Here is a 26,430-nt window from a genome sequence, read left to right on the forward strand (position 1 = left end):
GAAGCGTGCGCCGTCTTACGCCCGCCCCATTCACCAGCGATCGTCGCGCGGGGTCAGGCGTGCGGGCCGTCTGGCTGCGCACCGCACGTTGACCCCCGAGATGGCCATGCGTGCCCCATACTCGCTGAGGCGTCCGGGATCAGGGCTGTGGAGCAGGTGCGATTGCCTGTTTCTCGACATACGACTCCCGACGCACTATTGGCTCGTCATTGACGCATACACACAGCCAGGCCTGTGATATCCCCACGGGGCGGCGCAGCGTACCTCGTCCCGGCGGGAGCGTATCTGCGAGGCTGGGGACTATCTGGCCGACGATCCCCCCGTTCCGCCTTATGACGTGAGAGAAGCTGGAGATCGCTCCGTCCGGCAGCTATACTGAACGTCGGACGCCAAGTGCGCGGGCCATATACAGGCTGAGGCACGTCCGGCTCCCTACCACGCCCGTTCGCACAGCGCAGCCACATTTCCCCGATTCACTCGATCTTCAGGTGAAGGCACTGTAAATGACTGCAGCCTGCTGCAAGGCGCGCCAGTCGTCGGCGCGCTTTTTTGCCCCCGGGGCGCGGCGGTCAGCGTCGTGTTCCCGTGCTCTACGACGAAGACGTGGGGCCGGGGAGTGCGGGCAGGCGTGCATGCTTCTTCGTGTCTCCGACTTCCTGTCGCTCGCCGCGCATTTGGGGACCCGCATAAGCGACCGCACCATGTACTGCTTATTTACCTCAATACACCCAATGAGCACCATGATGATGCACTCGCACCCGACGGCCGCCGTAGGTTCTGACAAAACGTTGCGTGAATACACGGTGAAGGCCCGCATCTCGTGCATACCCGCGAAGGTTCTGCGATGCAAAACTTCGATCGCGCCGTGCAATAGAGTCCGAACGCGGGCCTGAAGATCCTGGCTGCAGAGTCGTGCAGGGCACCAATTTGTCAAGAAGCGCGTTCAATTGCATGGGAAGGAGAGCGCATGTACAGACGTAAACTATGACATACCGCGCCCGCGGAAGACGTGCGCGGATGCAGAGTAACGTACAGCTATCGACACACTGGGGGAGCAGCGAGAATCGTAGTACATACAGGTTGGGTTGGGGGTGAGAGTGCAAGAACGGCAAAAGGGGAGATGGGGTATACAGGTGTTGATGGCGAAGCGAAGCTCAAAAGGGGGAGGCAAGATGAAGGCGGAGAGGATAAATATCTAGTATTTGACAATTGGGGGCTTAAAGTGCGAAGCCCTTCGCGTTGCTACTACTACTCGTCGTACACGGTTTGCGAATAATTTTAGGAGATGGGGAACGGAGATGTGACAGGGAGGAAGAGAGGGCGGGAAAGTATGGATATAGTGGTGCGGCGAGCGAGAACGGCGAGCTGTACAGCGTGATGATGGGGAGCGAGGAGACGATGAAGAGGACAATGCTGGAGATGATGACGATGCAGCACGAGCTATGCAACGGACCGGGAATGCAGCATGACAGAATGACGATCTACGCGGGAGAAACTTCGGCGGAGGCGAGAAGGAAAACATCACGATGAAGATGTCGATGTGGACATCCAAGACGAGGGGAAAGAAAACAGGGAGAAGGAGAAGAAACCACAGCCATATTACGCATAACGCCCATAACGGAGTCATCGAGGGAGAGAGGAATAGAATGCTACAGCGCGGATCGTCCGTTCTGTCCGTGTTCAGGAGAGATGGGGGGTCGACCGGTATGGGATGAGGATGAGGAAAGGCGTGGAGGTCGTGGGCGCTCGTGTAGGTCGTCAGAAGGTCACCATGGCGTTGTTGTCGTACATGTCGGTCTGCCCCGGAGCCTTCCACTCGTTCGGCATCATCGGAGGATGGAGCTGGAGGGAGCTCATCGGCGGCGAGTCGTCCTGCGGCACCATGGGTGGGTGGAGGTAGGCGGCGAAGAGCGCGTCGGTGTCGTCGTTCTGCATCCCCTGCGGGTGGAAGTACATGGGCGAGTCCTCCGAAGGCGGCAGCATGGGCGGATGGATGAAGTGGGGCGAGCTGTCCGGAGGAAGCATCGGCGGATGCCACGGCGTGTTGCCGGAGCCGCGGAGCATGTTCGAGAACGACGTATAGGGAGTGAATGGGAAGTCGACGGACTGCTGCGACGCCGACGAGGAGCTCGAGAACGAGTCGCTGTAGGAGCCGTATGACACGGCTGAGGAAGGCGGCTCCGATGCTGACGAGTCGCTGAGGCGGCGGCGCTTGATCGACCGCGACTCAGAGCCTGAGCCGGAGTCGTCCGAGCTGTCGTCGGGGGAGTATGGCAGAGTGTCCGAAGGGATGGGGTACATCTGCGACAGGTAGTCGGGGTGATACGGGCCAGGGTAGAACGTGACGCTCGAACCACCGAACATCTGACTGTTGTACTGCATGCCGTTATCGTTCGACCCGAGAGCGCCCATGAGCTCGGACTGGAGCGAGGGGCGATACTCTGTATTGCTCCCGCTGTGGCCGTTGTGGTGACCGTCGTTCCCATACCCATTCTGCGTCGCAGTGCTGGAGTCTGGCGCAAGCGTCGGCGTCGACTCCGCGTTAGGCGAGGCGCGTCTGCTCGCGCCCGGGCTGGCGGAGGGCGTCTCCGACACGCTGTTCCCTGCGCGGCGAGCGTCGTGACGGGCACGTTTGCGGATGACGTCCGACTTCATGGAGATCGGGCGCGCCGAGCCATGCAACTTATAGCTACATTACCGTCAGTAATCGGAACCCTGTGACCGAGCGTGGAGAACGACTTACTATAAGCCGCAACTGCAGACACATAACAAGCCTTCTATGAGCGCTGAACGAGACTTCGCGAGATCTTTACTCACGCGTTACATACGGTCTTGCCCTCATCATCCTTCCGCCAGAGCGGGGTGGCCGTGGTGTGGCAATTATAGCATTGCGCTAGACGTGATGCAGTGTGAACCCTAGTACCACCGTAGACAGATTGGCCACATACCAACGACTTCTTGTGACTCCTGGCGAGGCGCCGCTTGAGCGCGGCCTTCCCCATGGTTATTCCGCATGCTTTTGGGGCGCGGACGCTTGTGCTGCGGAGATGTGAGCAATGACCCTTGAGCTAAACATGGGGCGAGCGACTTACGAGCTTGCAGTAAAGCCCACAGGCGTTGCAGTTTAGCTCGTCGTTGAGACCGCGGCGCCACAGCGGAGTGTGCGTAGCGCCACAGTTTGAGCACTCGGCCTTAACGCCGCCGGGCGCGGAATTGCTGTTGCTGTTTTGCTGCGAGGAGTTGACAGGTGTGGCGCTCGGACCATTCGAGCGGGTGCTAACCTGCGTGCGGACACTCAACGACGGCCGCTTGCTGGTCGTCGTTGTCGTCGTATTGCTGTTGGCACCAGGGCCGGAGCTGGGGCCGATGCGCGAGGGGGTGATCGTGCGAGGCACGACGTCTTCGATGTGACTGAGGTGAGGAACGTGGCGGAGGGCGCCGTTCGACTTCAGCATACCGTCATCTTCGTTGGCAGGCTCAGCCCGAGCGGCGTGGGACTGGTAGGATACGTCCGTCGTCGTGACCTTCATCTCGACGTCTTCCTGAGAGTCGAGGCGATCCGCAGTCCGGGAGTCGTGATGATGGTACCCACCCGAGGACCAGCCGCCAGGGCTGTCGGCGTTGAGGAGCTCGTCGAGGGGGAGCTCTATGGTAGGACGAGGGATGCTAAACCCGTCCGACGCTGCACTCGAACTGAGGCCGACGCCCTCACCGTAAGTCATGGCGTTCGACACGGTAGGGGTAGGGTAGAGGAGGGCCGAGGGGCCGAAGCCATCGGAGAAGAGGGAGGGGAAGCGAAGAGCAGCGACGCGATACATGTCTTCTTTACCGTTGTCGCCGTTTGTTGTGGGGGCCTTGCGGCCGCGCTGCGTCAGGGGTTGATCTTTCTCGACGTTGTCGCCCTTCGAGCCCATATCATCGGTGGCGGATGAGCGGGTGGCGGGGCGACCACGCTTGTGATCCTTGAATTCGGCGGACGGCTTGGTGTCGGGCTTCTTGGCGGGAATAGACGAGATACCAGAGGGCTGGTCGACGCTGAAGGTGAACTGCATGCGGTGGATTGTGTGGCTGTTCTGGTTGGCTTCGCGTTCACGCTCCTTCTCGAGTGCGCGTTGTTGCAGAAGGTCGGTGGAGTGGTTGCGTCTGAAGCCGGGCGCTTGCAACTCCTCGATGCTCCTAACGACGGAACCGCACGTCAAGAGACGAAAAATTGTTCTATAGCGATGTGGTACGCACCTGCCCTTCTCCTTATCCAGCTTGTCACTCATGCACTTGGACAACTTCTTAAAATCGCGTTTGGACTTGGCGTTGTCGGTGTCGACCATAACGTTCTGAAGGTGCCATAGCCTCCAGCTCAAGTTCTCGAGTCGCTGTCCTTGTTCCAGGAAGCTGGCGACCTTGGTACAGACCTAGGAAAAAATTTCCAGAGGTAAGCAGCGTACAATGAGCGAGCTGAAGAGGATGCAAACCTTCCATGTCTTCGTCAGAGTATCAGCATCGCTGAGGTTACTGAACGGCACGAAGGACTTGTTCCCCTGTTGAACTCGAGTCAGTTATCCTCCCGTGGGACTGGCGGTGCTCAGACCGACTTTGAACTTGAGGTTGAGAATGGAGGGCATGGACCAGGCGTTGGCGAGCGACGAGCGGGAGGGGGTAGCAGAGATAACCTGAGGATCAGAGAAACGGTTATGTATAGGAGCAAGTGAGCCGATACGGGCGTCTGCCGAGCACTGCCAGAGTCACACCGCCAATTAAGCCACGTTGTTTTCTTCATTATCTGTTTTGTTACATGCTTATATTCTTCCTTATTCCTCGTATTTTCCAGCAAGCAGGGTTTAGGGCATGATACAAACTCGTCTTACCCCGCATTCCGTGCCGACTCTCCGCCCTCGAGAATTATTCCCCCCCTCGGCGCGGTTGGCCCTTAAAAAGGCCCTACACGTGTGCACGACAATGATGACTGTTTGGGCCGTTGCAGCATGCGGTCCCAATGAAAGGCACCATTTTCCGCCGACGTCGCCCCGGACACCCCAGCGCTGGCCTATGCCGATTCCAGAAGTTCCGTCCTCGCCCCACGGCTCGTCCCCCTCCTTCCCCCCACAGAATGCGTCCGCGGTCTGCATGCGAAAGCAAGATTCGACCACAGATGCTTGCCATTCAACGCCTTACTCGTGCGCACCGCCAGGCGCGCCCCACTCCGCGTACGTCCCAGAAGCTCCGGCACGGGCGGCCAATACGTGTACCCTCTACGACTGCCATCAATGCCGAGCTCCCCATGGTCGAGTAGAAGACACCCACCTTGATTGATGAACCAGCCGGCCTTGTTCGCACTTCGCAACGGAGGACCATTCGGAATGCCTGATTGAAGAAGTGTTTCTATGAGTATACAGGCGGCACTTTCTCATAAAAAAAGCCCCATATTGCGGTCTGTGACACTGGTACTGCAGGCCATAGAATGATTAACGACGAACGGTGTATGTTTCCACGATACAATGGCTGCTCACCTGCGGCCGAATACAACTCCGCCTCCCTCACAGCCTCCATACCGCGTAACAGCGTGTACAACGCCACTACTGATAACCCGGTTATCATCCTCTGCCGCTCTCCCTCGCTCTCCTTGGGCGTTCTCGGACGACGTTCCAAGGAGAGTGCACGGAGGCTTACACAGCTCACCTGCTCGTCACGAGCGCCGCAGGCCGCCTCGAGGCCGATGGCGCCATGAGTGCATTCCCATATATGGAAGTGTATCCTACCAGTACCCTCTGCCCACCGCGACACGCAGCGCGTTCTGATCAGTCGGCGGCTTCATCTCTGGCCGTTCCCGAGACCAATCATTGAGGCGTCCCCGCTAAGCCGTAATCCGAAGCTGGGGAAGCAGCCTGGAAGCCCCTGTGCCTACTCCGGGGTCCTAGTGAGCCGTCGGCGAACGAACTGTGTCGTGCGGATACATGTCCAATCCGAGATGGCCAGTTGTTGGGTATCGAGGTAGCAGGAACCTCGCTAGTTGTGTGTGCTCCTCCGTGCACTATATACAGAGTTGAGCCTTGTTAGTGGAAACGTGAATCACTTCGCAGACGAAGGAGGTGTAAAATACAAGGGACGGCGAGCTTGCACCCGCATATATTCCGTATACTACGCCACGGAAGAAACGTGTACTCACAACAATTGTGGTTTGGAGTATACCGCTGCAATATAATATTCCGGGTGAGCACAGAAAGCATTGAAGGAATGCGAGACGCTCAGCTGTTACGCATGTTCAACACGCGTGGCGCCCAGACGACTCGGTACCGTTGCGCAGCTTGACCGACACTCCCTTCCTGTTTCGCCGTAGGTATATGCGCATCCCGCTGCGACCGCTAGGCGATCCCCCAAAACACGATAGGACGAAGAAGACGCGTCCTCGTCGTCTTTTCGCACGACACTGTCGAACAAATGAATGCAGCTAGGCACTACAGTACTGGCGCACAGCTTCACACGTATCCCCCGAGATGATAATTGCGTCGCACGGCGATGGACTCCTTGACGGCCTACGAAGGGGGTTCAGTCGAACAAAGAACTTCGACGGTCAAGGGGACAGTACTTCCCATGACAAGCGGGGCTCTGTGAGGAGAGAAGGGTGCCTTCTCTGGAAAATCCAACACCTTCTCGAGATGCGCATGGAAAAGATTGCTCCGAACTCGGGATGAGTTACTGACCGAAACGCGTCCCCGAGATTCGAGCAATTGGACGGCAGTCGAGGACCGCCCAGTCTCACGGTGTCAGGACCCCGGACGCCGACGGAGGGCCTCGCCATCAGCTGGTCCGTGTCGAAGTGCGGTCTGGAAGATAGCTGGAGTTCGCGGAAGCCACGGAAAGCGAGGGCCACTCACCGCCCGAGACACTGCATGGTACAGCACCTTCCCACTCCGTCCGCGTATGAGCGTCTTCGTGGCCCGGCGGACAGAGATGCAGCGGAGCGCGCCACATGACTGCCTCCGCCAAGCGGAGTAGCCGGCTTCGATCCCACATACGACGCGCAGCAGACGGCGGACGGACGGACGGCATAGCGAGCCGCGGAAGATGCTGAGGGTAGGGAGGGGGCATGATCAGAACAGAGAATTCAGAAGAGAGAAGCTCCTAGAGAGGGTGGCTGAGAACGGCACGGTGGGAGACTCACCATTCAACGCGGCCGTGGACTTCGCACCCGCACGCCTTCCCAGCCTGCCCGCGCCGCTGAAGATCTTCGAGAGCGCGAGGACGCGCTGCTAGCGCGCCCCATCCTCCGCCCTACGGCGCGGCCGCAGCGTGCATGGCGGGGCCAGCAGCGCAAGATCCGAGAACCACGGCCCGCACAAGCGCGCCGTCACGGACAACCTTGATTGCGAGCGATCTCGAGGAGGGCAGCTGCGAGCCTGCGCTGCATTATGCAATGCACGTGGATCTACGCGAGGTTATCACGTGTGGGAGTCGGGATCGTTGGATCTGGTCTGCGTGGGGAGCTTGTCGAGATCCGGGGAGCAAGATCAGCATCGAGCGCATCGGAGGACGCACGAGCAAGGAACGAGGCAAGACTGAAGCGCCACGACTAGGACGAGGTCGGATAGTCCAGGGCGTGTGGCAAACAGCCCCCTTCGAACTGTGGGTGTCGCTGGGGAGAACGCGATGCACGCCCGCGAGGTGTGCATCACCAGACAACGGCGAGTAGACCGGAGGCCCCCAGAGATGGTAAGAACAGACCATACGCGCCATCGAGAAGAGGCCGCCGCGCCCGGAGGGCCTCCCAGTCGTCGAGGTGTCCGTCGACCGTCCCAGCGCACGATTGAGAGTTTCATATAACGCGACACGCTACGGCCTTGAGGAGCTCCTAAGGCACCGCCTGAGCACGGGCTGGCTTCTCGAGCGGCAAGAACTGAATGGAACCGCGCCCTTGGGAAGCGTTAGCGCACCCGGGTGGGACGCGAAGCAGCGCGGGCTGACGCGTTCGCCACACCAAAAGCTACAGATCTGTCGCCTGTGTTGGGGCGACGACGTAAAGGAGCACTCTTCCCGCGGGTGAAGTGAGGAATTTGAGAAGGCACAGACGCGAACGCGCACGATTGAACTAGTCGCATTGGCCCCTCCAGAGGGTGCTCCAGGGTGAGAATAACGCGGCGGCCCATAGGATGCATCGACAGTATTCCACAGCTTGTACCAGGCAAGAGTAGCCTACACTGTTCGAGCGATCGCCTGTGCAGTGCGCAGAAACGCCGGAGATGATGTGAATGCTGGTGGAGAGAGAATAGTCCATACTCATCTTCGCGGCTGGCTAGTGGACGCCAGAGAAAAGTGAGGAGGGAGAGAAGCGCGGCAAGAGATAGAGGGGTGTTCTTAAGACGTCAGATGGACGAGATCGTGACCTCTTGGGTTCTGTGGCGCAAGGGGGAAGTCGTTGGTGCGAGAATGGGAACGACGAGCACATGTGAACCTTGTGGAAGCGTGGTTCCTGGTGCGGGCGGCCTTTGGGTTCGCGTCGGACCCAAGCAACTTTACAATGCCAGGCTCTAGTACCGAGCGCCGCGTGAGCGATACTCTGATGTTGCAGCGGTGGATTAGTGCCGACAAGACCGCATATAGTCACGGTATTGGCGAGCACCGACGAGAGACGCATATATCTGTGTGTCTGGGGGTAGATAGGAAGCCATAGTCAGTGATGGTATGATGGCAGGCAAGTGCCGACAAAAGATCTGAAGCTGTGGGTTGATACTGACGATCGTTACTCTACACGGCCAGACACCCGGATGACTGCCAGTACAGATTTCTGGATTGACGATGGGGCTCACCCGCAAATCTGTGCCCGGGTCAACACGTTCTTGAGCAGGGGCGACCGAGGTAATTCTAAGATAATTCTGTGGCGGGAGGTTAAGCCATGCATCAACTGCGCTGGGGCTCACCCCAGGGGGGGCCGCGCTTCGGCGTCTATGGTTAAGGCCCGAGCGCTACGGCGCTTATGAGCTCGATGACTTCTCGTTCTCAACCACCACGTCGGAGCGAGGCAGGCCCGTCGCGTGTCCTAACCCCTCCCGATGTCCTCGATATTTTCAGGTAAGTCGCATTTTCGTATCCTCTCATTTTACGGAGGCGCCTACGAAAGACTGATGTGAGCGATGCAGTCGGATCCTTCTTTGGTGCGCGTATCCTCGAGTCTCTCAATCGCTTTTTTTTCTTATGCCGTATTCTCTCGTGAACAGAAGCTATCCGTTCATTCCCGGCTGTCTTGTATGGTAATGCGGAGCCAACCAAGGTACACAACTGATCTTGGCTACCCTCCTTTGTCAACTGATGATAATGTCACAGATGCCGCCGGTTTGTACCGGTCCCATCAAGTCTCGTCGTGCACACACCCAGTAAGTTTTATCATAAACCTTAGTGTGCGATTCTCATAAGTATGTCTTACACTACCACAGGTTGCTCCGCTCAGTCTGGTACAGTCACAGCGGTCAACAGGAGATGAGCCGTGAGAAGGCGTACAGGTCATTGAGAAGATAGCTTATCCCGTACGTTCATCTCCACCATGCTGGCATCCCTCAACAGACTTATCTGACCATATCCACCCCATGCTGCGCACACCATGGAGATCAGCTCGTGCACGGCGCCAGTCCGCGGCCGGTATGTATGTTGTACATGCCTCGGTGATGTCAGGCTATAGCTGCTTCGTATACCGTTAGATACTGTATGTTTTAGGCATAATATATTCTATTTGCTCTACCTACTGTGGGCAAGTAACACCACAAAGCCGTGGAACGGGGGAGCGCGAGGGAGGGGAGCGCGCCGCTAGCGCCAGCATTGGTACCTGCGGCCGCGCACGTGCTGTGGCGCCGAGTATGCGGGAAGTTAGATTCGTGCATGCCGGGAGTTAGAATTTGCGGGGCGAACCCGGGCTGATCACTGACAGTTTCAAAACCTGCATCGTATGCTTCATCCCCGAGATAACCCCCAGCCACCTAAGCCAGGGATCCTACCGTGTCGTGCCCGTGTACATGATTGAACACTATCAGTTCCAGGTACCACTCGGACAAACGCTCGAGACCTTACACGTATGCGACCCCCCTTCCTTCCCGCTCATCATGAAGAAGGTTGTTCGACGATTCATGTCGTGTTCGGCACGACCACAGGCCGACAAACGAATCGCGACGGCGATGGTGTGAGGGACGATTACGATCCCTATTCGCCAAGTGTATGCTGTATTCGACTGGTGGCGTCCATTCCCTCCGCATATGGGGACCCATAGAGCCTAGTCGTTGTCCTATGTCGACATCGAGAGTTACTGTGAAGTCGGTCGAGACTGCGAACATGAGGGTTGAGATGAAGAGCGCCGGCCGGCAAGCTACCCTCGTGCCGCCCATGCCGCCAAATTTGGCGCCCGCCGATCAGGGCCCACACAAATAAACGCCCATGCAGCGACTTGACCCACTGTGCTTCGCAAGGCCTCTAGACGCAACATCCTCCGAGGGGCATCTCCACATTACGTGCACAGACAACAGCGTGGTGAGTAAGCTCAGTGTGCGAAGCAGAGCGAAGTAGTTTGAAAACTTCACGAAGTTGACACGAACCATAGTGAGAGTGCTAATCACCATCGTATGTCAAGGAAATTTGTCCGACTCTCTCCGCCGCACCCGGCATGACGGGACTTTGGAGGGAATGCGGACATACGGCAATATTCTCCGAAGCCTTCAGCGACGTTGTACGCGTTCCCGACGCCACTACGAACAAATCGCTCGCCGTACCGGTTGTCAGCACGGCCGGGCTGATACGATGGGACTCATGACCGTCTCCGGATTTCTATGAAGAAATCAATGTTGTACGTCGCCGCCGCTCTTGATATCCTAGGTCATTGGGTTGACTATGATCGAGGCGGCGCGACACGGCACCGCGACCAAACTGACTGACCGCGCTACCGACCTCACTCCGGAACTATGTTCCGCGCTTTAAGTGCTATCACGCGACGAGCACTGCAACGTCAGACAGTGAGACACGCAGTATGTCGAAGTGTTGATGTTTATCTCAAGACTGAGTGTGCCTTTCAAGACTGATCAAGACGCCCATGATTTTTGAGACTGGACCAAAAGGTACAGAACGCAAGACGAGTAGGCGGCCACGTCTTCTGCCGCATCTTGGAACGCGCGCGAGGCTCTACAATCGCGAATAACTTGTGAGTCCCCCGCTTTTCCGCGTAACGCCGCTTCTGATTCGGGGCCCCGCCCCCAGCCGTGTAAACCGGAGCTGCGGTCCGGAAGTGGAAATCGTATGCGATGACGGCACGGCAAGGGGAAGAACGCAGGTCAGCCGACCTTCCCGATGCCTAACGGGTGCCCATGCGCGGTAGCGACGAGCTCGGCAGAGAAATCTGCCTTCTGAGATCCTCCCCACCCACTTCGCTCTTTGGCAATCACCGGCGAGCTCGATTACTCAAGCGCGCGACGATGCAGTATAAAAGCTGCACCGACCGTGGTTGAGTCGCTCGTGCTCTCATCGGGTACTCCTCCTAGCCCAGAGCATCTCCAGGCAAGAACAGCGCAGCCCATCATGCCCAAACTCTCAGGCAGGAAACTGTACTATACTATCAACGCCGTCGCCGGGCTGGCAATCTTCTTGTGAGTTGCATCAGTCCTTGTCATGCTTGCCGTGTGCTTACACCCACCATAACAGTTTCGGCTATGACCAAGGCATGATGGGAGGCACGTCTTCACGTCTTTCTACGAGCTCCAGTGACTTCATGCTCCTTGTATGCAGGTGTCAACACCTCCCCCGACTACGTTCGGGTTATGAAGCTCGGGTTTTCGACGTAAGCATGCCTTCGTCTCCGCACCTTCTGTCTACCGGGCAGCTGAGCGCACACTCTTTACAGTTATGAAGGGCCCTCAGAGGGCTTTGTCGCAACTATCACTGAGCCTACGCGGCAAGGAGGGATTGTCAGCATCTACTACTTCGGGACACTCCTCGGATGCCTTATGGGCGGTGTTCTCGGAGACCGGTATGTTGCGTTTGCCCTGTCCGTCCTGCATGCGTACACAGCCCTGACATGGCTCCACCCAGACTCGGACGTATCAAGACGATGATTATAGGCAGTATCTGGGTGTTGGTCGGTGCGGCCCTCCAGTGCTCGGCTCAGAACATTGCATGGTATGTCGCAATACGTCATAGTCACTCTCGGAGCTAATGCCGCCGCGCAGGATGTGCTGTGCTCGTGTCATCAACGGCATCGGAACGGGCTACCTAAACGCTATTGTGCCCGTATGGAGCGCCGAAGTCGCTACCCACACTTCTCGTGGGGCGTTCATCGCGAGCGAATTCACCCTCAACATCTTTGGCGTCGTCGTGGCCTATTGGCTTGAGTTCGCGCTCGGCTTCATTGGAGACGGCACGTCGCAAGTGCGCTGGAGGGTACGTAACTGCGGCCGTGCGTCTGTGGTGAGCGCGAAGTAACCTCTGTGGCGTGTTTCTAGTTCCCGATCGCCTTCCAAATTGTACCGGTGCTCGCGTTTATGGTGCGTAATACCGTACGCATGACGTATCACTCTACTCACGGTGCCACTTCATACAGGCCTGCGTTCCCTTGATGCCGGGTGCGGCGAAACCTACCCTCAAACTTTGTCCTTGACTAACCGGCATGCGCAGAGTCCCCTCGATGGCTCATTAAGATGGGACGTAACGCGGAAGCGCGCGAGATCCTCGGACGCCTGCGCTCTGACGACGGCAATATGGAAGCTCCGCGCGCCGTGCGCGAGTATGATGAGATTGTGGCCACCGTCGCGTTGGAGAAGGAGCACGCCAGCCGCAACTCGTACATTGGAATGTTCTTTGGGCGCAACGACGGCGGCCTCCACATTGCCCGGCGCGTGCAGCTGTCCGTCTGGCTCCAAATCGTCCAAGAGTACGTACCCTGCCAAACGCCTCACGTACAGTGAATTCTGACCGCTATTCCAGGTGGGTCGGCATTGCGGCCATCACGGTCTATGCCCCCACTATCTTCGCGGAGGCAGGTTACGCCGCGCGCAAGTCCCAGTGGCTATCGGGCCTCAACGATGTACGTTCCAACTTCACGCATGCCCAATAGGTCTTCTCACCACATTGCCTCCGCTATTCATGACAGATTACGTACATGCTGAGCACTCTGCTCGCCGTCGTCACCATCGACAGACTGGGTCGTCGCATCGGCCTCTGGTGGGGCGCCATCGGTCAGGGCATTTCGCTCATCCTCGCTGGGGCGTTCGCTCGGCTGCTCAAGGATCACCCCGAGAAGGCGTCTGAGTACGGCGGTGCTGCTGCGCTCTTCGTGTTCATGTACACGGCCATTTTCGGCGCGACGTGGCTCACCATCCCCTGGGTCTACCCTACCGAGACGTTCCCGCTCGAGGTGCGCGCCAAGGGCAACGCGTTCGGCGTTGTTGGTTGGTCCATCGGTGTGTACTACGTCTGCTATGATGCCGCTTCCTTTCGCTGACTTCCGCATCTCCGCAGGTAACGGCTGGCTCACGCTCCTGAACCCGGTCATGTTCAACCGCATCGGAGAGAACACGTTGCACGTCTTCGGCGCGATCAACTTCCTCAGTATCCCGCTCGTGTGGGCCTTCTACCCGGAGACTGCGAACCGCACGCTCGAGGAGATGGACTACCTGTTCATGAGCAAGAGCCCCTTCGTGTGGGACGAGGAGGAGAACTTCCGCCGTATGAAGGAGGAGGCCGAGGCTGCCCGACTCGAGGAGAAGACCGTCCATCCGCCGGCGCCGACCGAGGTCGTCGACGTCGAGGAGAAGAAGGATTGAGCGACTCTGCTGCGATCTCGGAGGACGGCCGATGCGCCTGGGCCCTGGCAGCGTTGTACACTACTAGAGCTGGCCTCCGTCGCCGTTCGTGTATCTGTGTTGTACTTATCACGACTCTCACGTCTTGTATCACTTTCTTGACCATGTTTTGACGAATAGAATGAACCTCATTTCTTGATGCCTATGGTGATGTGATTGCTGTGTTTGTATACCCCAGGGCGAAGATTGCAGTGTTACCACGAGATCCACTGGACTCCGCGGTAGGACGTTGGAACGTTCCAAGCTCGCGTCTCTAGATCCAACACCCACTATGACAATACATGTATACGCAGGGAACAGTGCGCATAACCATGCTATAAGCGCACTGGGGCCATGAGTTCCAATGAAGCCGGTGTTGGAGCGGGAAAAATAAATATTGAGACCCGTAGGTCTACCACTCCGGGAAAGCGTGTCATCCTTGTGCAGGGGCCATGCTAATCTTCTCTGTATCGTTCCAATTTTTTTCGTATGTCACCCCGAAGGGGACATGTTTGTGTTCTTAGTCGAATGGGTCTCGGCGCTTGAAGCGCATTTTGCTGAAGCTTCGGGTAAATACATGACCGATCCTCGGGTCTGTTGCCGTACTTGCCCTACGACGTCCATCTCAAGCTCGCCGCGTATCGTAGCTAATCAAGTCGCGCATATGCCTATGAGGAATTTGCTCAACCCCGAACATATCAACCTTGGGTCGACCAGTCGCCCGTTTTGGAATTGATCGACGATCGACGGCGGGTGTTGTTGATCGCCTCCGAGTCTGCAAGTATAGTTCACTCTACATCCTCAGGCCTAGACGCTCCTCCTTCTGTAAGTAGACTTAGCTTCCTCGTTTTTCTCAGCCTTTTCTGTCCTCTCATATCTTCACTGCAGGCTCTAAAACATCACAGGAGTGTCGTCATCTTCTCCTGCGGAAAATGAGCTACAACACGCGCTCGTCGCGCTGAAGACCGTGAACCCAGCGTTAGGCATCGCCAAAATCCACATTTTGCTGCTCCCTTCGCACCCCGAGAAAGTGAACAGCGAGCGAGAAGCGCCACGAAAGGTCCTTCGAAGCGAAAACCTGGTGAATGGGACCGACTGGAGCGCGCCTGGGCTTTACATAACCTCGAAGACGACTGAGGCCATGAACATCCCGGGGCGGGCGAAGAAGGCCGAGGGGAAGTCCTTCAGTCAGCTCCGCGTGTGCGCCGGTCTCTCGCGGAGCTGCCTGAGAGAGGCCGCTGCTGGGCACCTGATGTATGGGCCCACCTACCGAATGCCCGCCCGCTGCCAGGGCTGTCCATGAGATGTCCTGAATACGAACGAACTAGCGAACCTCTTACGCATCCCTCCATCCAAAATAGACCCCGTCGTGGGCATAGAAGCCTTGAGACAAACTTCAAAAGCCGCGAGCATCGTCGTGCCCTCAAGTTTCTCTACCCACAATATCCCCACCCTTCGTCTCACTGCCACAAGCCCTCCGAGTGTTGAAGATGCGCATCTCGTTCGCCGTCATTGCGCTCTCCATTGCTGTGACCAGTACGTGCTATGCTGCGTCTTGAACTAGTGCGTAAAACCACTAATCGCAACGCCCGCAGGTGCCCTGGAGATCACTGCTCCTTCCCAGTCGGTGTTTTGGTCAGCCCCGCGCTCGTCGATCGACCTGAGAATACGTTACTCAAGCTACTGCCCTCGCTATATAGGGTACAGGACACCAGCAACACGATCACATGGACGTTCAATGAAGGCGACCCAAGTCCGCTTACCATCATCCTCGAGAATACCGACCCCCAGATTTTGAATGGGGTAGGTCTGGCCCTCACGTCAAGCGTGGATACTTCAGCCGAGGTACAGTTTGCATGCTTGTGCCCTTGTAAGACGTCTGACTGATCGTTTTCATATGCAGTCTTTCACTGTGTGAGTATGCGTTCCTCGCGCTCAAACCGTCCGATCTTGACTCTGACATATCGCAGCGCGAACGTGACATTCCCCGCCGTAAACGGCTACACTGTTGAGTTCGTCGACCCTGTCAACAACAATGTAGTGTTCGCCAGCAGCGCCGTTTTCATGATCAAGCCTGCAGGCTGTAAGTATCACCCTTCTGCTAGTTCGTGTTGATAGCTGACCTCTAGTCAGCTGCCCCGCCCCCACTCTGAACAGATCGAGGGATGCTCTGCGGCTCGCGCTGCGGCCATCTCGTTTAGTGGTTTCAGCACTTCAGTCTGCCCATCCAAATGTACCATTCCCATTTTAAGTGCCGTCGTGCTCTTTGGGGGTTCATGTAGGTTGGTCTTTCTGCGCGTTACGGCTACACGTCGATGTATTGTGTATACGTACGGCGCGCGAATGCGAACCTCGGCTATCTCTTGAACAACGCATGAGTTAATTGCCAAACGCCATAATCATGAGCTCTAAAGTCACTAGCATCAGCCTGGATTTTGAAAGTTCTGTAATACCTTGCGCAATCCGGAGCTCAATAACGTTCGCTGAGCGCTGGGGTCTCTTTTACCCAACTGGTATACGGAGCTGAAGCAGAAAAAATAAATATTGAGACCCGTAGGTCTACCACTCCGGGAAAGCGTGTCATCCTTGTGCAGGGGCCATGCTAATCTTCTCTGTATCGTTCCAATTTTTTCGTATGTCACCCCGAAGGGGACAATGTATGGCCCTTCGCCAAATGTGTCGGGGCGCTTGAAATGCATTTCGCTGAAGCTTCGGGTTGATGAGTGACTACGACAACTCTGCTCTCCCGCAATAACAAGACCGTAAGTACTGTCCAGAAGCTCTCTTGTGTGCGGCAAATATACGCTGGTAAGTCAAGTATCGGATAAGCCTGTGAGGAATCCCGAACCTGTCCATTTCGGGCAGCCCGCCAACCCGTTTTGGAATTGATCGGCGGATGATCGAGTCGATGGTGTTGAGCGCCTCTCGCAGATCCTCCTCCCTGCTCGCTTTCCTTGGCTTTGCTCTTTGTCTTCGCTTTGTCTCTGTGCGCTCTGAAGCGTTTCAAGGATGTCATCACCTGTGTCTCCTGCCGAGGATGAGCTCAAAAACGCGCTCGTAGCGCTGAAGACCGCGAACCCAGCGCTGGGGATCGCCAAAATCCACGCTCTGTTGCTATCCTCGCATCCCGAATGGACAGTGAGCGAGAAGCGCACTCGCAAAGTCCTCCAGAGCGAAAACTTGGTGAACGGGACCCAGGGCGCGCAGGGACTCTACCCAACCTCGAAGATGATCGAGGGTCTGGACATCTCGAAGTGGACGAAGAAGGCGGAGGTGAAGTACTTCAGCAAGCTCAAGGGCAAGGGCCTCGTCGCGACCGGACCCCTCGCGGAGGGCGAGACGATCTGGAAGGAGGACCCGTTTGCGCTCGCGCCAGAGTGGTGAGTGCGCACACTGTGGCTGCGGTGGCGGATGCCTGATGGTCCCTCAAGGAATTTGTATGACATGCAGATGTCCTCGCATGCGTGCGGGTACTGCTCAACTCCTCTCACGACGTCCCCCTTGATCGTACCGTGCGCGGCCTCGACATCCTCTACACCGTGTCCGGTGCGCTTCTGCAGTCGATTGTGTCTCTCGCGCTCGGACAAATCACACCCATTACTATGCGCCTCACGGAACCCCGCGTCGGCGCCGCTGCTGCACTTCGCGCGGCGCAACCAGTGGATGGCGCTGCACGCGCTTTCGCAGTGCACGGCGCGCGTACTTCTCACCTACAACCAGGACGAGAAGGCGTTCGAAGAGGACTGGGAGGTGGTGCGCTCGTTGGCGCAGCTGGGAATGGAGGAGCGTGCGAAGGGCGGATGGTGCGCCCGCTCATCATGATCTACCCGCGTCGCGCTAACCATATTCAGGCTGAACGGAGAGCCGGACAAAGCGATGTGGAAGAAGGCACATAAGCTCTTCGTGCAGGCATTCCAAGAGCCGTCAACAGAAGCTGAGAAAAAGCGGCTGGCTAAGCTGCTCAAAAAGCCGCTTCGACAGGATGTCGCGGACGCGCTCTTCAGTTATGACGCGTTCCTACGCGGTCTTGGGCGAATGAGCCTTAGTGAGTAACCACTCCCTTCCAATTCGACGCATATAGCCACTGACCTTGCACGTCCCGCTAGACCTCGAGGCGCACGGCGGACTCTACGTGTTGCACTCGCATATAAATCACTCATGCGCGCCGAACGTTTCCGTACGGCACCTAGACCAGCGCACAGCGCTCTCGCGCATCACCTTGCTCGCGCGGCGCGACATCGCGCCAGGGGAAGAGCTTCTCATCACATACGTGAATCCGGAACTGCCACTCGAGCAGCGCCGGAGGCAGCTCATGGAGTGGGGCTTCGGCAAGTGCATGTGCGAGCGCTGCACAAAAGAGGAAAGCGAACGGAAGGTCACTGGCGAGGGCGACGGTGTCGAGCCTGTGGAGGACACAGCGGACTTGGAGGCAGAGCTGAAGGCGGGTCTGGGGGTGATGTAGTTGGGTGAGAGAGGTAAGAGAAAAGAGTGTACAAGTATCTCTCCTGTCGTAACGCTTAGGCCGAAGAGTTGGTTCTTCCTGCCGAACAATGGGTGACTATATGCGGCTTCAGATATGAAGGTCCTCTGAGGAATCTCTGCGGTGAGTACATTGCGCCCAATTGACCAGTAGTCATCAATAAGGCGGGGGAAATATACACCACGCGCCGAGGTACAAATCAGTCATCAAAGTACATGCTACTACGTAGCTCATAGATGCTTCCTAACATACAGCAACTACTACTTATCGATCACACCTAACCCCTAAGCTTTTTGAACAACGCCCCGCCACCGGCATGGACCTTCTCCACGTCCCGACACGTCAAGCTAAACCTCATCCCCCTCTCGAGTATCCCCCCACTCGCGACCGCCGCCTTCTCGGCCCCTTCCCTCAGCATGTCGAAGTTCGCGATGCGCTCCTGCGGTGGCCGTCCGTCCTCGACGAACTTGTCCTCAAGCAGCTCGTCGATCCCGTGCAGGTGCGCCGTGTACAGTGACGAGGTAGTGATGACAAGGCTGCGCGGCTCCAAGAGGAGCGAGAGCACCGGGGTAGGGTCGATGGGCTTGCCAGCACCGGAGACCATCAGGGGCCCTGCAGCGGTCGTTGTCCCGGCGGACTGCCCGCTTTGAGTTTGGGCACCGGACTCGGAGTCGTCGGATCTATACTTGTAGTAGTGGAAGACGGTATGTGATCCCAGGGAGAGGGTTGCGACGACCGGGTGGTACGCTGGGCCGTCCTCGTGGGGCTGTGGGTGGCAGGTTCAGTATTTGTGAACTCAGCAGCGCATGTAGGTAGACCCACCATGATACCCTGACCAGGCGCATACTATTCAAAAGCGCATGAGAAGACGACGCAGTGACACATGAGATAGATTCCTACCTCATTCATGATAATATGATTCGGCTGGTGGTGAGCGGACCCCTTGAAGGCACCCGTTTCTCGTATGCGACCGACAATGTCGGGACTGACCAAGGAGATTGATCACTCCTAACAACTGTAGATGGTCGTAGAAACATACTATTGGTTCACGAATGGGGGCATGTCTTGGGGAATAAGGGCTTTTTTCGCTGTCAAGTCCCCGCCTGGGGGTCCAATGCCATTCAGCAGGTGAGCCAATATTGAACTTCATCGGAGAACTCGCCCCAAATTTGTAGCCTATAAAACCATCTATGTTAGCTTTAAGAAGGTCCTCGATCGCCATCGTATGTTCCTACCTGCGATTCGCAAGCCGCTTCCACCAGGGTTGTGGTGCTTCATGGATCTAGGAGGAAGTGCGAAAGAACTGTGAGATTCATGAGGCATCTGAGGCGCCGTCGCATCCCTAAATGCACCTTCCTGATGAGGAACTCTTCCTCCTCTTCTGTCACGAACTCCGGGATATAGTAAGTGTTGGAGGTCCCAGGTACTAGGTACTCGTCGAGGTCAATCGCGGTGCTCATCGTGCTTGAACGTTTGGAGCAAAGAGCACCGTACAGCCACCGAAGGATCGAGGAGCGCAAGCGCCGCGACGCCAATCTTACCGAATCCCAAAGCAAATTCACGATCGCACGCAAGAGTTAATGGAGTGAGGAATAACTTTATTGTGGCACATTATAATGTTACAGTGATATACAGAGAGACCAAATCGAAATCCGGATACAATGTCTATAAGAGTAGAAACTGGAGAGAGTGGTATGAGCCTGTCTAAGCGGCGTCCACGTCCGACCACTCGCTATCGCTCTTCGCCTCCGCGTCCTCCTTGCTGATCATCTCCGGCTCGTCGTCATCCACCCTCGCCTGATGCTGCTTCCGCTTAGGCGCGTCAGCGAGGGGCGTTGAGGAGAGCAAGAACGTGTCCCCGGCGACGGAGGGCGTGCGCGTCATGGGCTCGGGGACAGCGTCGGAGGGAGAGGGGGAAGCAGAGTCGGAGTCAGCAGTGATGAAGGTGGCGTCGGTGGTGGAGGACGTGGCGCGAGTGATAGCCTCGGGCGTGGGGACGGCAGTAGGGGGGAATGTGGAAGGAGCGGTGGTGAAGGTCGCGGCGGAGGATTCCGAGGGCGCAACGGGAGAGGGGGACTCAGGAGTATTGTCGATTGTCGCGCTGTCCGCGGATCCAGTAGCGTCGACGATAAGGGGGTCGATGGATGGAGGGGTAGGGGTGGTCGCGGGAACCGAGGGTTCGACGACAGGGACGTCGACACCGGAGTCCGCGGTGGGGATTTCTGAGCTGGATTCGGAGGCTGCAGAGGGGGTCACGTCGACTAGTTCAACGGTGTCTGCTTCTGGTGCGTCCAGAACATCGACAGAGACCGGGGAGGGCTCAGAGTCCGATGCAGATGAAGGGATGTCCGAAGAAGCCTCAGCAACAACGCCGGCCTCAGCGACAACCGAGGCATCGAGGGCAGGGGCAGGGGAAGCAGAAGAAACATCAACTGGAGCGGAGGTCGCGACGTCGTCGGATGACGGTATGTCGGCAACAGTGACAGAGACGGCATCGGCAACCGGAGCTTCGTCGACCGCCGCGGGTGCAGGGGTTATCTCGACGGTTGCTTCGGGCTTGACCGCGTTGGGCCGAACAGTCTCCGCGTCGGACGCAGCCACAGAGGGCGCAGGGGAAGAAGCCGCGCTCCTCCTCCTCTCCCGGCTCCTCTCGCGCTCACGCTCCCGGCTCTCCTCAACCCTCCGTTCAACTGCCTCCAGCGCACGCTCGACCTCGCGCACGACCTCCTTGCGGCGCCCACGCACCGCCAGGTCCCCGTTGCTCTCCACCGCGTCCAGTTGCGTGAGCAGCCCGTTCAGCGCGTGCTCATACGAGTGCACGGGCGTGTTGTTGGGGGTGTACGCGAGCGCGCCCGGCTCCTCGGAGGGAAGGGGGTTGACGAAGTCGAGCTGTGCGGGGAACTCGAAGGTGGACTGAAGGTTGCGCAGTGCGTCCTCGACGGCGGCGATCTGCGTGAGCGAGAGCTTGCGTGCGCGGCGGGCGTGGTAGAACGCGAGGAGCTTCTCGGCGACTGCGGGCGGGAGCGCGTGGGTGCGGTGCAGGCCCGCGCCCTCAGTGTTTGTGGGCTTAGCGGGCTCGGGCGCGGGCTCAATAGGCTTAGTCCGGGGTTCCGGGGCCGACGATGAGGGGCGCGCGGAGGTGGAAGGGCCCGCGATGGGCTGTGCCTCGCGCGTGTGGAAGACGTCGAAGATATCAGAGTAAAGTTTGACAAGTGCTTCCTGAACCTCGGGGTCGGTCTCAGTGCGCATGCGTGCCTCGAGCTCCTCCTTGAACGAGGGGACGTGCTGGGGCTGCTGGGGAGCGGGGGAGGGCGCAGCAATAGGAGTAGGGGCGTCGACGGCCTTGCCCTTGCCCTTGACGTCCACCGGCTTGGACGGCTCAGAAGGTGCAGCGAGCTGAGAGAGGTATCCTTGGAGCGCAGCGTAGAGGTCGTCCTCGGCAACACCGAGGTCATTCTGGTGAGCCTCCGCGGGCGCTGGGGGCTGAGGCGCGCGCAATGGGAGGGGTACGCGTTGCCTGTAGTAGGCGGGGACGCGAGACTGCAGATACGACGTTAGGAACTGGGAGCCATCCTCATGTCCGAGCGGAGTACACACCTGCTGGGCGGGGACCGCGGCTTGAGAGACAGCATTGGTCAGGCCAAGGATAGCGAGGACGGCCTCCTGCGCCTTCGCCTGCTGGGCTTGGCGCAGGCTCTGTTCCGCCTCTTGACGCTGACGAGCTTCCGCACGGGCGCGAGCTTGTTGGGCCTCGCGCTGGCGAGCAAGGAGCACCCTACGGCGCTCCTCCTCCCGTCGAACGCCGAGCGCGAGTTCTTCGATGGTGAATGTGGATGTGGGGCGCGGTGCAGCGTATGCTTGAACAGAGGTGGCGATAAGCCGTGACTGGTCGCGGTAGTACTTGTCCAGAGCTGCCTGGCGACGAGACGCCTCCTGGAGGTAGCGTTGGTGCTGGGCCTGTTCGCGCTGGCGTTCAATGGCCTGGACACGGGCGGCTGCAGCTGCATAATCCTGCGCCGCTCGCTCGGCCACAACGTCGATCAAGTCAAGGTCTGAGAAGAGAGCGGGCGCAGGTGCACGACGAGCGAAGGGTGAGGTGTGGACAGGAGTGGGGGTGAAGGCAAACATGATGGAGTAAGTGGCGGGTTGTTGGAGGAGCTGTGTGTTGTAAATGGAGGAGGATAACCTTGTCGGGAAACCGACACAGGCTTATATACGGGGCGCAGTTGGGCTTGGTCAGCGCGCAGGGCGACGCGTAGACCCGACGCGCGTCGCCCCCGCCTGAGTCAGGGACTCCCGAGGACGCGCGGGCCATCGAGCGAGTCGTCGAATGCGCTGGTCCTTCGCCGTTCTGAGTAAGAGGCCCAATCCGGAAGCAGTGCGCGTCCAGCAGGCGCTCGAAAACGCGAGAACATTGCACGCACGTGACCCCGGGCCGCGTCGGGCGGGAGGTTTGTGGCGGGAGGCTCCGCCGCGACGAAGGGCGTAATGGCGTTCGGGAGAGAAAGAAAATGGTGGGTCGTATGAGGCGCAGAGCTGGTAAGCGTGCGCCGTATCGTCGCCACAGGTCACCGTGATACGGCGGCGTTGAAACCAGCGTCGGACGGCAACTTGAAGTTGAAGAGTTGCAGAAAACGTATCCCGTTCGCTACGCCTGAAAAATGACACCCATATGCGCCTCATGAAGCCAAAAATCCTGCAGCCGTATTTCGAGTTGTGCGGAGGTGGCCCATGAGGGAGTGGGGGCGGGGGCAACTGGGGCATTTCCTGGAGGTGGGTTTGACCCGGAATTTCGTCGCGCCGTCTTTCCGTTGCGGCCACCCGTCCAGGGTTTCTCATGGATATCTGCGAGAACGATAAGACGCGGTCTAGAAACACAGCCCGACCACGTTGCACAAAGGGACTTACACGCCTGGACACGCTGCGCAGCCTCCGCCCCATGGCGAATGCGGACTCGCGACGATCTTCGGACACGGGTCCCACCCCATGGCCAGCAGGATAGATAAATAATTGAAAGAGGAATTGACCAAAGGGGCAGCTCGGCAAGAGAACCCTGAGATAAGTGCGAGCACAAGACACGAGACGCCTTCACGCGGGACAGGCCCGGAGGGCACCTACAAATCGCCAAACAGAGCCAAATTATAGAAGCTGATGGGGACCCACCTTCCATCAATCCCACCTCTTCACGGACTCGTCCGCTCCCGTCAACACCATTTCCTCTCCCTCGCCGTTCACCCCCAGATGCTCCCCCTTATACACATATTGTCTTGAATAGCAATGGCGACGTGGCTTGACCGTGCTTGGGCATGAAGAGGCTGAGGAGCGCGGTCCTCCGAGCTCGACGGGCTACCGGAATCCGCGGCGCGGAACCCTTGTTGAAAAAACACACGGTCAGCTGCCTCACTGGGTAACTTCGGCCTCACGACCTGGGTATTGCCCCCGAGCGCGGCGCCCTAGGACCACGATACTCGGATTCTTGATTATCTTCTCCACCATCGGGAAGGCCCCGTCCGGCTTTTGTCGCAAACCAGCTCTCGCGCCCCAGAACGCTCGTTTGGGGTACGCAACGCCGCGCGATCGATGCGCCCATTTCGAAGTCAGCACAAAAGAACGATGACACGCGTTACGACGTTACGGCACCTGCTATAGCGGGACGCGCCCTTGTTCCTACCTCTTCACGCGGCGGATGGGCGCTGCCACTCGTGCCTCCGTCCTGGTGCCAATGGGAGCCGGGGACCTCGGATACGGGGGGCCCGAGAACGTATATAAACCTGCGCGGGGTCGCCCTCTCTTTCCCCAGACCTTCCACCGGTTCACATCCCCCGAGGCCTTTTAGATGCGTGCGCTGCACTCGCGGCGCCGCAGCCCTCGTGCGGGATTGACCAGTACGCGTCTCTCCTTTTCTCTGCGCGACGCCACCGCTGACGACCATCGCTGTCGTCTTCCACACAGATCTTCGTACGTGCACACCATCTCTCATGTGTCTGCTCGCGTCTTACTCACCTTTCGTCTGCGCAGGTCGCGTTCTACGTGACGTCGGACGAAGACCGCCCGCCTCTCGACGGTGGGCAGCGGTGTTTCTGGCGTAGACTGTAGGTCTATCGCTCTAGGATCTGCTTCGACGCCGCGCTGACTATCGGTACCCAGTCGCTATGCGCCAGGACCGCCCAAATCCTCCGACGATGTTTGGCGCGGGCCTCCTAGGGGGGCCATCGGGGGCCGCCACCGACCCGGGCCTACCTCGACCTCGGTACGTCTTTGTCCTTCTCTGCCGCGCTCGCGTCCCGCACTGACGCATCCCTCGCTGTCAGCCCACACGCTCTCCGCCGCACTATGCCTCGCCGCTGCCACAGCACCACCATAGACGCCACCACCACCACCAACACACCCGCACTCGTTTTATGCCCAACCATCTAACTTATTCTTATCATTATGGTCGGGGCCGCAAGCCCCGGCCCCGGTACGCCTCCGCCACCACCCGCTATGCTAACGTCTCCTTCTACCAAAAATCCCAGTATGCCCGACGCGCCGTTCACCAGCCCACCATGCTTATGCCGACACCACCACCTTATTATTATTATTAATCGCGCATCAAGGGGCCGGAAAATGGTCGTCGCAGCGGTGCGCGGCGGGAATTAACCCGACCGTTCATCCTGCGTCTCAAGCCGCCGGTGAAGGAATACCGCCGGAAAATGGTCGTCACAGAGGTGCGCGGCGGGAGTTAACCCGGCCGTTCACCCTGCGTCTCAAGCCGCCGGCGACGATACAGCAACGGGCCGGGAAATCGGGCGTCGCGGCGTGCACCCGCAAGGGGGTACGGCCTTCGCAAGTCACCGGCTGAAGACCCCGGGGATAGCGCAGGCCTCTACGTGGCCCCCGGGACTAGTACCTGCTGCTCCAAGACGCGGGGAAGCCAACTGCGCTCGACCGCGCCATCACGCGGTCTTGCAGGTGAGTCGTTCGCGCTTGCGCTCTGGGCGGTGTGAATGTAGCGCTGACTCTGAGGGATTGGGGCAGTGTGCAACTCCTTCGAGCGCGTCGTCGTCGCGGAAACGTACGTCCTTCTCTGTTTTCCAAGGCGGGCGACCCGCACTAACAGGCACTTTGCAGGTCACTTCGTCGATCGCGTTCGCCGCCGCTGCAGGGCCCCACCCCCAACCAAACCATCAGTGTGCCTCAAGAGTGTGTGCCTCAAGAGCGCGTGCTTCAAGAGCATGTCCCTCAAGCCCGTGTGCCTCAAGACCCCCGGGGATAGCGCAGGCCTCTTCGTGGCCCCCGGGACTAGTACCTGCTGTTTCAAGACGCGGGGAAGCCAACTGCGCTCGACCGTGTCATCCCGCGGTCTTGTAGGTGCGCCGCGCCCTTCGTGTTCTGGGCGGTGTGGGCGGTGCGCTGACTCCGCGCGTTTGGTACAGAGTGCACCAACGAGCGCGTCGTCGTCGTCGCGGAAACGTACGTGCCCTTTGTCTTCGTCGGCGACGCGCGAGTACTGACGAGCGCGCTGCAGGTCACTTCGTCGATCGCGTTCGCCGCCTCTGCAGGGTCCCACCCTTGTGTGACTCAAGACGGTGTGCCGCCGCCTCAAGACGGCGTGCCGCCGCTTCAAGATGGTGTGCCGCCGCCCCAAGACGGTGTGCCTCAAGATCGCGTGCCTCAAGATTCCCGAGGATGGCGCAGGCCTTTTCGCGGCCCTCGGGATAAGTACCCGCCGTCGCCGCGCTGCCTGGGCGACGGTGGGGAAACTACAGTCGAAACCCTCTTAACACATACCTCTCGTAGCCCATAACCTGGGATAACCCATGCCTTTTTGGCTTTCCCGAGTTGGGATAGGGGGAAGTCGACCCCATACCCCATGAACCTGTAATACCACATAACCCATACAGGCGTCGGAAAAAATCCCATAGGTATACCTTACCCAAAATCCCATTTTGGGGGGACATCCACCATTGCAGTTCACTCAGTCTGCTTCTATATGTTTCCCCAATGGTAAAAGAGGGTTTTGCAGTCATTACATGGGTGAATAACGGGTACTCGAAGCCCGGCGAGCGCCGAGCGGCCGCTTGCTGAAGAGACGCCCATGACATACGAGATCAGGTCAACTCGGAACTCGCCACCTAGCTGGTTTCATGCTCAAAAACAACATCTTACATG

The 26,430-nt window shown here is 58.4% G+C and overlaps 9 protein-coding genes across 9 annotated transcripts; 4 read left to right on the top strand and 5 right to left on the bottom strand.

The window, feature by feature from the left end:
- Positions 1-1,097: 1,097 nt before the first annotated feature.
- TRAVEDRAFT_73009 (uncharacterized protein) lies at positions 1,098-4,653 on the bottom strand. Its single transcript, XM_008042289.1, has 8 exons — positions 4,590-4,653; positions 4,470-4,535; positions 4,237-4,409; positions 3,093-4,176; positions 2,949-3,039; positions 2,818-2,893; positions 2,744-2,755; positions 1,098-2,689 (listed from the first exon to the last, which is right to left on the bottom strand). Exons 1-8 carry the CDS (start codon positions 4,617-4,619, stop codon positions 1,759-1,761), a joined length of 2,463 nt encoding a protein of 820 aa, XP_008040480.1. The 5' UTR covers positions 4,620-4,653; the 3' UTR covers positions 1,098-1,758.
- Positions 4,654-7,198: 2,545 nt separating this feature from the next.
- On the bottom strand, positions 7,199-8,455 carry TRAVEDRAFT_59538 (uncharacterized protein). The gene is made up of 2 exons (XM_008042290.1): positions 8,269-8,455; positions 7,199-8,205 (listed from the first exon to the last, which is right to left on the bottom strand). The coding sequence occupies exon 2, from the start codon at positions 7,726-7,728 to the stop codon at positions 7,402-7,404; it is 327 nt and encodes a 108-aa protein (XP_008040481.1). The 5' UTR covers positions 7,729-8,205; positions 8,269-8,455; the 3' UTR covers positions 7,199-7,401.
- A 3,046-nt stretch (positions 8,456-11,501) lies between these two features.
- On the top strand, positions 11,502-13,958 carry TRAVEDRAFT_29988 (general substrate transporter). Its single transcript, XM_008041877.1, has 12 exons — positions 11,502-11,609; positions 11,665-11,693; positions 11,749-11,800; positions 11,864-11,989; positions 12,052-12,138; positions 12,189-12,399; positions 12,462-12,503; positions 12,560-12,581; positions 12,634-12,889; positions 12,943-13,042; positions 13,109-13,418; positions 13,477-13,958. Exons 1-12 carry the CDS (start codon positions 11,542-11,544, stop codon positions 13,779-13,781), a joined length of 1,608 nt encoding a protein of 535 aa, XP_008040068.1. The 5' UTR covers positions 11,502-11,541; the 3' UTR covers positions 13,782-13,958.
- A 1,331-nt stretch (positions 13,959-15,289) lies between these two features.
- Positions 15,290-15,952, top strand: TRAVEDRAFT_49246 (uncharacterized protein; the record flags this gene model as incomplete). The annotated part of the gene is made up of 6 exons (XM_008042001.1): positions 15,290-15,335; positions 15,395-15,434; positions 15,500-15,644; positions 15,703-15,713; positions 15,770-15,882; positions 15,933-15,952. The coding sequence occupies 6 exons, from the start codon at positions 15,290-15,292 to the stop codon at positions 15,950-15,952; spliced, it is 375 nt and encodes a 124-aa protein (XP_008040192.1).
- Positions 15,953-16,303: 351 nt separating this feature from the next.
- On the bottom strand, positions 16,304-16,456 carry TRAVEDRAFT_108030 (uncharacterized protein; the record flags this gene model as incomplete). The annotated part of the gene is made up of 1 exon (XM_008042291.1): positions 16,304-16,456. A coding segment is annotated over one exon (153 nt), but the record flags the coding sequence as incomplete, so codon positions are not given.
- A 299-nt stretch (positions 16,457-16,755) lies between these two features.
- On the top strand, positions 16,756-18,338 carry TRAVEDRAFT_170323 (SET domain-containing protein). Its single transcript, XM_008042292.1, has 4 exons — positions 16,756-17,179; positions 17,231-17,602; positions 17,651-17,844; positions 17,906-18,338. Exons 1-4 carry the CDS (start codon positions 16,809-16,811, stop codon positions 18,259-18,261), a joined length of 1,293 nt encoding a protein of 430 aa, XP_008040483.1. The 5' UTR covers positions 16,756-16,808; the 3' UTR covers positions 18,262-18,338.
- Positions 18,339-18,556: 218 nt separating this feature from the next.
- Positions 18,557-19,742, bottom strand: TRAVEDRAFT_170326 (uncharacterized protein; the record flags this gene model as incomplete). Its single annotated transcript, XM_008042293.1, has 7 exons — positions 18,557-19,045; positions 19,102-19,125; positions 19,180-19,264; positions 19,319-19,382; positions 19,442-19,455; positions 19,515-19,561; positions 19,632-19,742. 7 exons carry the CDS (start codon positions 19,737-19,739, stop codon positions 18,557-18,559), a joined length of 831 nt encoding a protein of 276 aa, XP_008040484.1.
- A 122-nt stretch (positions 19,743-19,864) lies between these two features.
- TRAVEDRAFT_65667 (uncharacterized protein) lies at positions 19,865-22,407 on the bottom strand (the record flags this gene model as incomplete). Its single annotated transcript, XM_008042294.1, has 2 exons — positions 19,865-21,819; positions 21,877-22,407. The coding sequence occupies 2 exons, from the start codon at positions 22,405-22,407 to the stop codon at positions 19,984-19,986; spliced, it is 2,367 nt and encodes a 788-aa protein (XP_008040485.1). The 3' UTR covers positions 19,865-19,983.
- A 1,594-nt stretch (positions 22,408-24,001) lies between these two features.
- On the top strand, positions 24,002-26,194 carry TRAVEDRAFT_73015 (uncharacterized protein; the record flags this gene model as incomplete). The annotated part of the gene is made up of 8 exons (XM_008042295.1): positions 24,002-24,040; positions 24,232-24,237; positions 24,298-24,371; positions 24,427-24,529; positions 25,297-25,333; positions 25,390-25,629; positions 25,695-25,731; positions 25,787-26,194. The coding sequence occupies 8 exons, from the start codon at positions 24,002-24,004 to the stop codon at positions 25,836-25,838; spliced, it is 588 nt and encodes a 195-aa protein (XP_008040486.1). The 3' UTR covers positions 25,839-26,194.
- Between the last annotated feature and the right edge of the window lie 236 nt (positions 26,195-26,430).

Source organism: Trametes versicolor, assembly GCF_000271585.1.
Source record: "Trametes versicolor FP-101664 SS1 unplaced genomic scaffold TRAVEscaffold_8, whole genome shotgun sequence".
Classification (NCBI taxonomy): domain Eukaryota; kingdom Fungi; phylum Basidiomycota; class Agaricomycetes; order Polyporales; family Polyporaceae; genus Trametes; species Trametes versicolor.

Excerpts from the sequence above, each read along its gene's own strand:
- TRAVEDRAFT_73009 (XM_008042289.1), bottom strand. The coding sequence starts at position 4,619 with ATGCCCTCCATTCTCAACCTCAAGTTCAAA. Across the intron at positions 4,536-4,589 it reads TTCTCAACCTCAAGTTCAAA|GGGAACAAGTCCTTCGTGCC; the intron begins GTCGGTCTGAGC and ends CGAGTTCAACAG. Across the intron at positions 4,410-4,469 it reads CTCTGACGAAGACATGGAAG|GTCTGTACCAAGGTCGCCAG; the intron begins GTTTGCATCCTC and ends ATTTTTTCCTAG.
- TRAVEDRAFT_59538 (XM_008042290.1), bottom strand. The coding sequence starts at position 7,728 with ATGGCGCGTATGGTCTGTTCTTACCATCTCTGGGGGCCTCCGGTCTAC.
- TRAVEDRAFT_29988 (XM_008041877.1), top strand. The coding sequence starts at position 11,542 with ATGCCCAAACTCTCAGGCAGGAAACTGTACTATACTATCAACGCCGTC. Across the intron at positions 11,694-11,748 it reads TGACCAAGGCATGATGGGAG|GTGTCAACACCTCCCCCGAC; the intron begins GCACGTCTTCAC and ends CCTTGTATGCAG. Across the intron at positions 12,890-12,942 it reads TGGCTCCAAATCGTCCAAGA|GTGGGTCGGCATTGCGGCCA; the intron begins GTACGTACCCTG and ends CCGCTATTCCAG.
- TRAVEDRAFT_170323 (XM_008042292.1), top strand. The coding sequence starts at position 16,809 with ATGTCATCACCTGTGTCTCCTGCCGAGGATGAGCTCAAAAACGCGCTC. Across the intron at positions 17,180-17,230 it reads TTTGCGCTCGCGCCAGAGTG|GAATTTGTATGACATGCAGA; the intron begins GTGAGTGCGCAC and ends TGGTCCCTCAAG. Across the intron at positions 17,845-17,905 it reads TCTTGGGCGAATGAGCCTTA|ACCTCGAGGCGCACGGCGGA; the intron begins GTGAGTAACCAC and ends ACGTCCCGCTAG.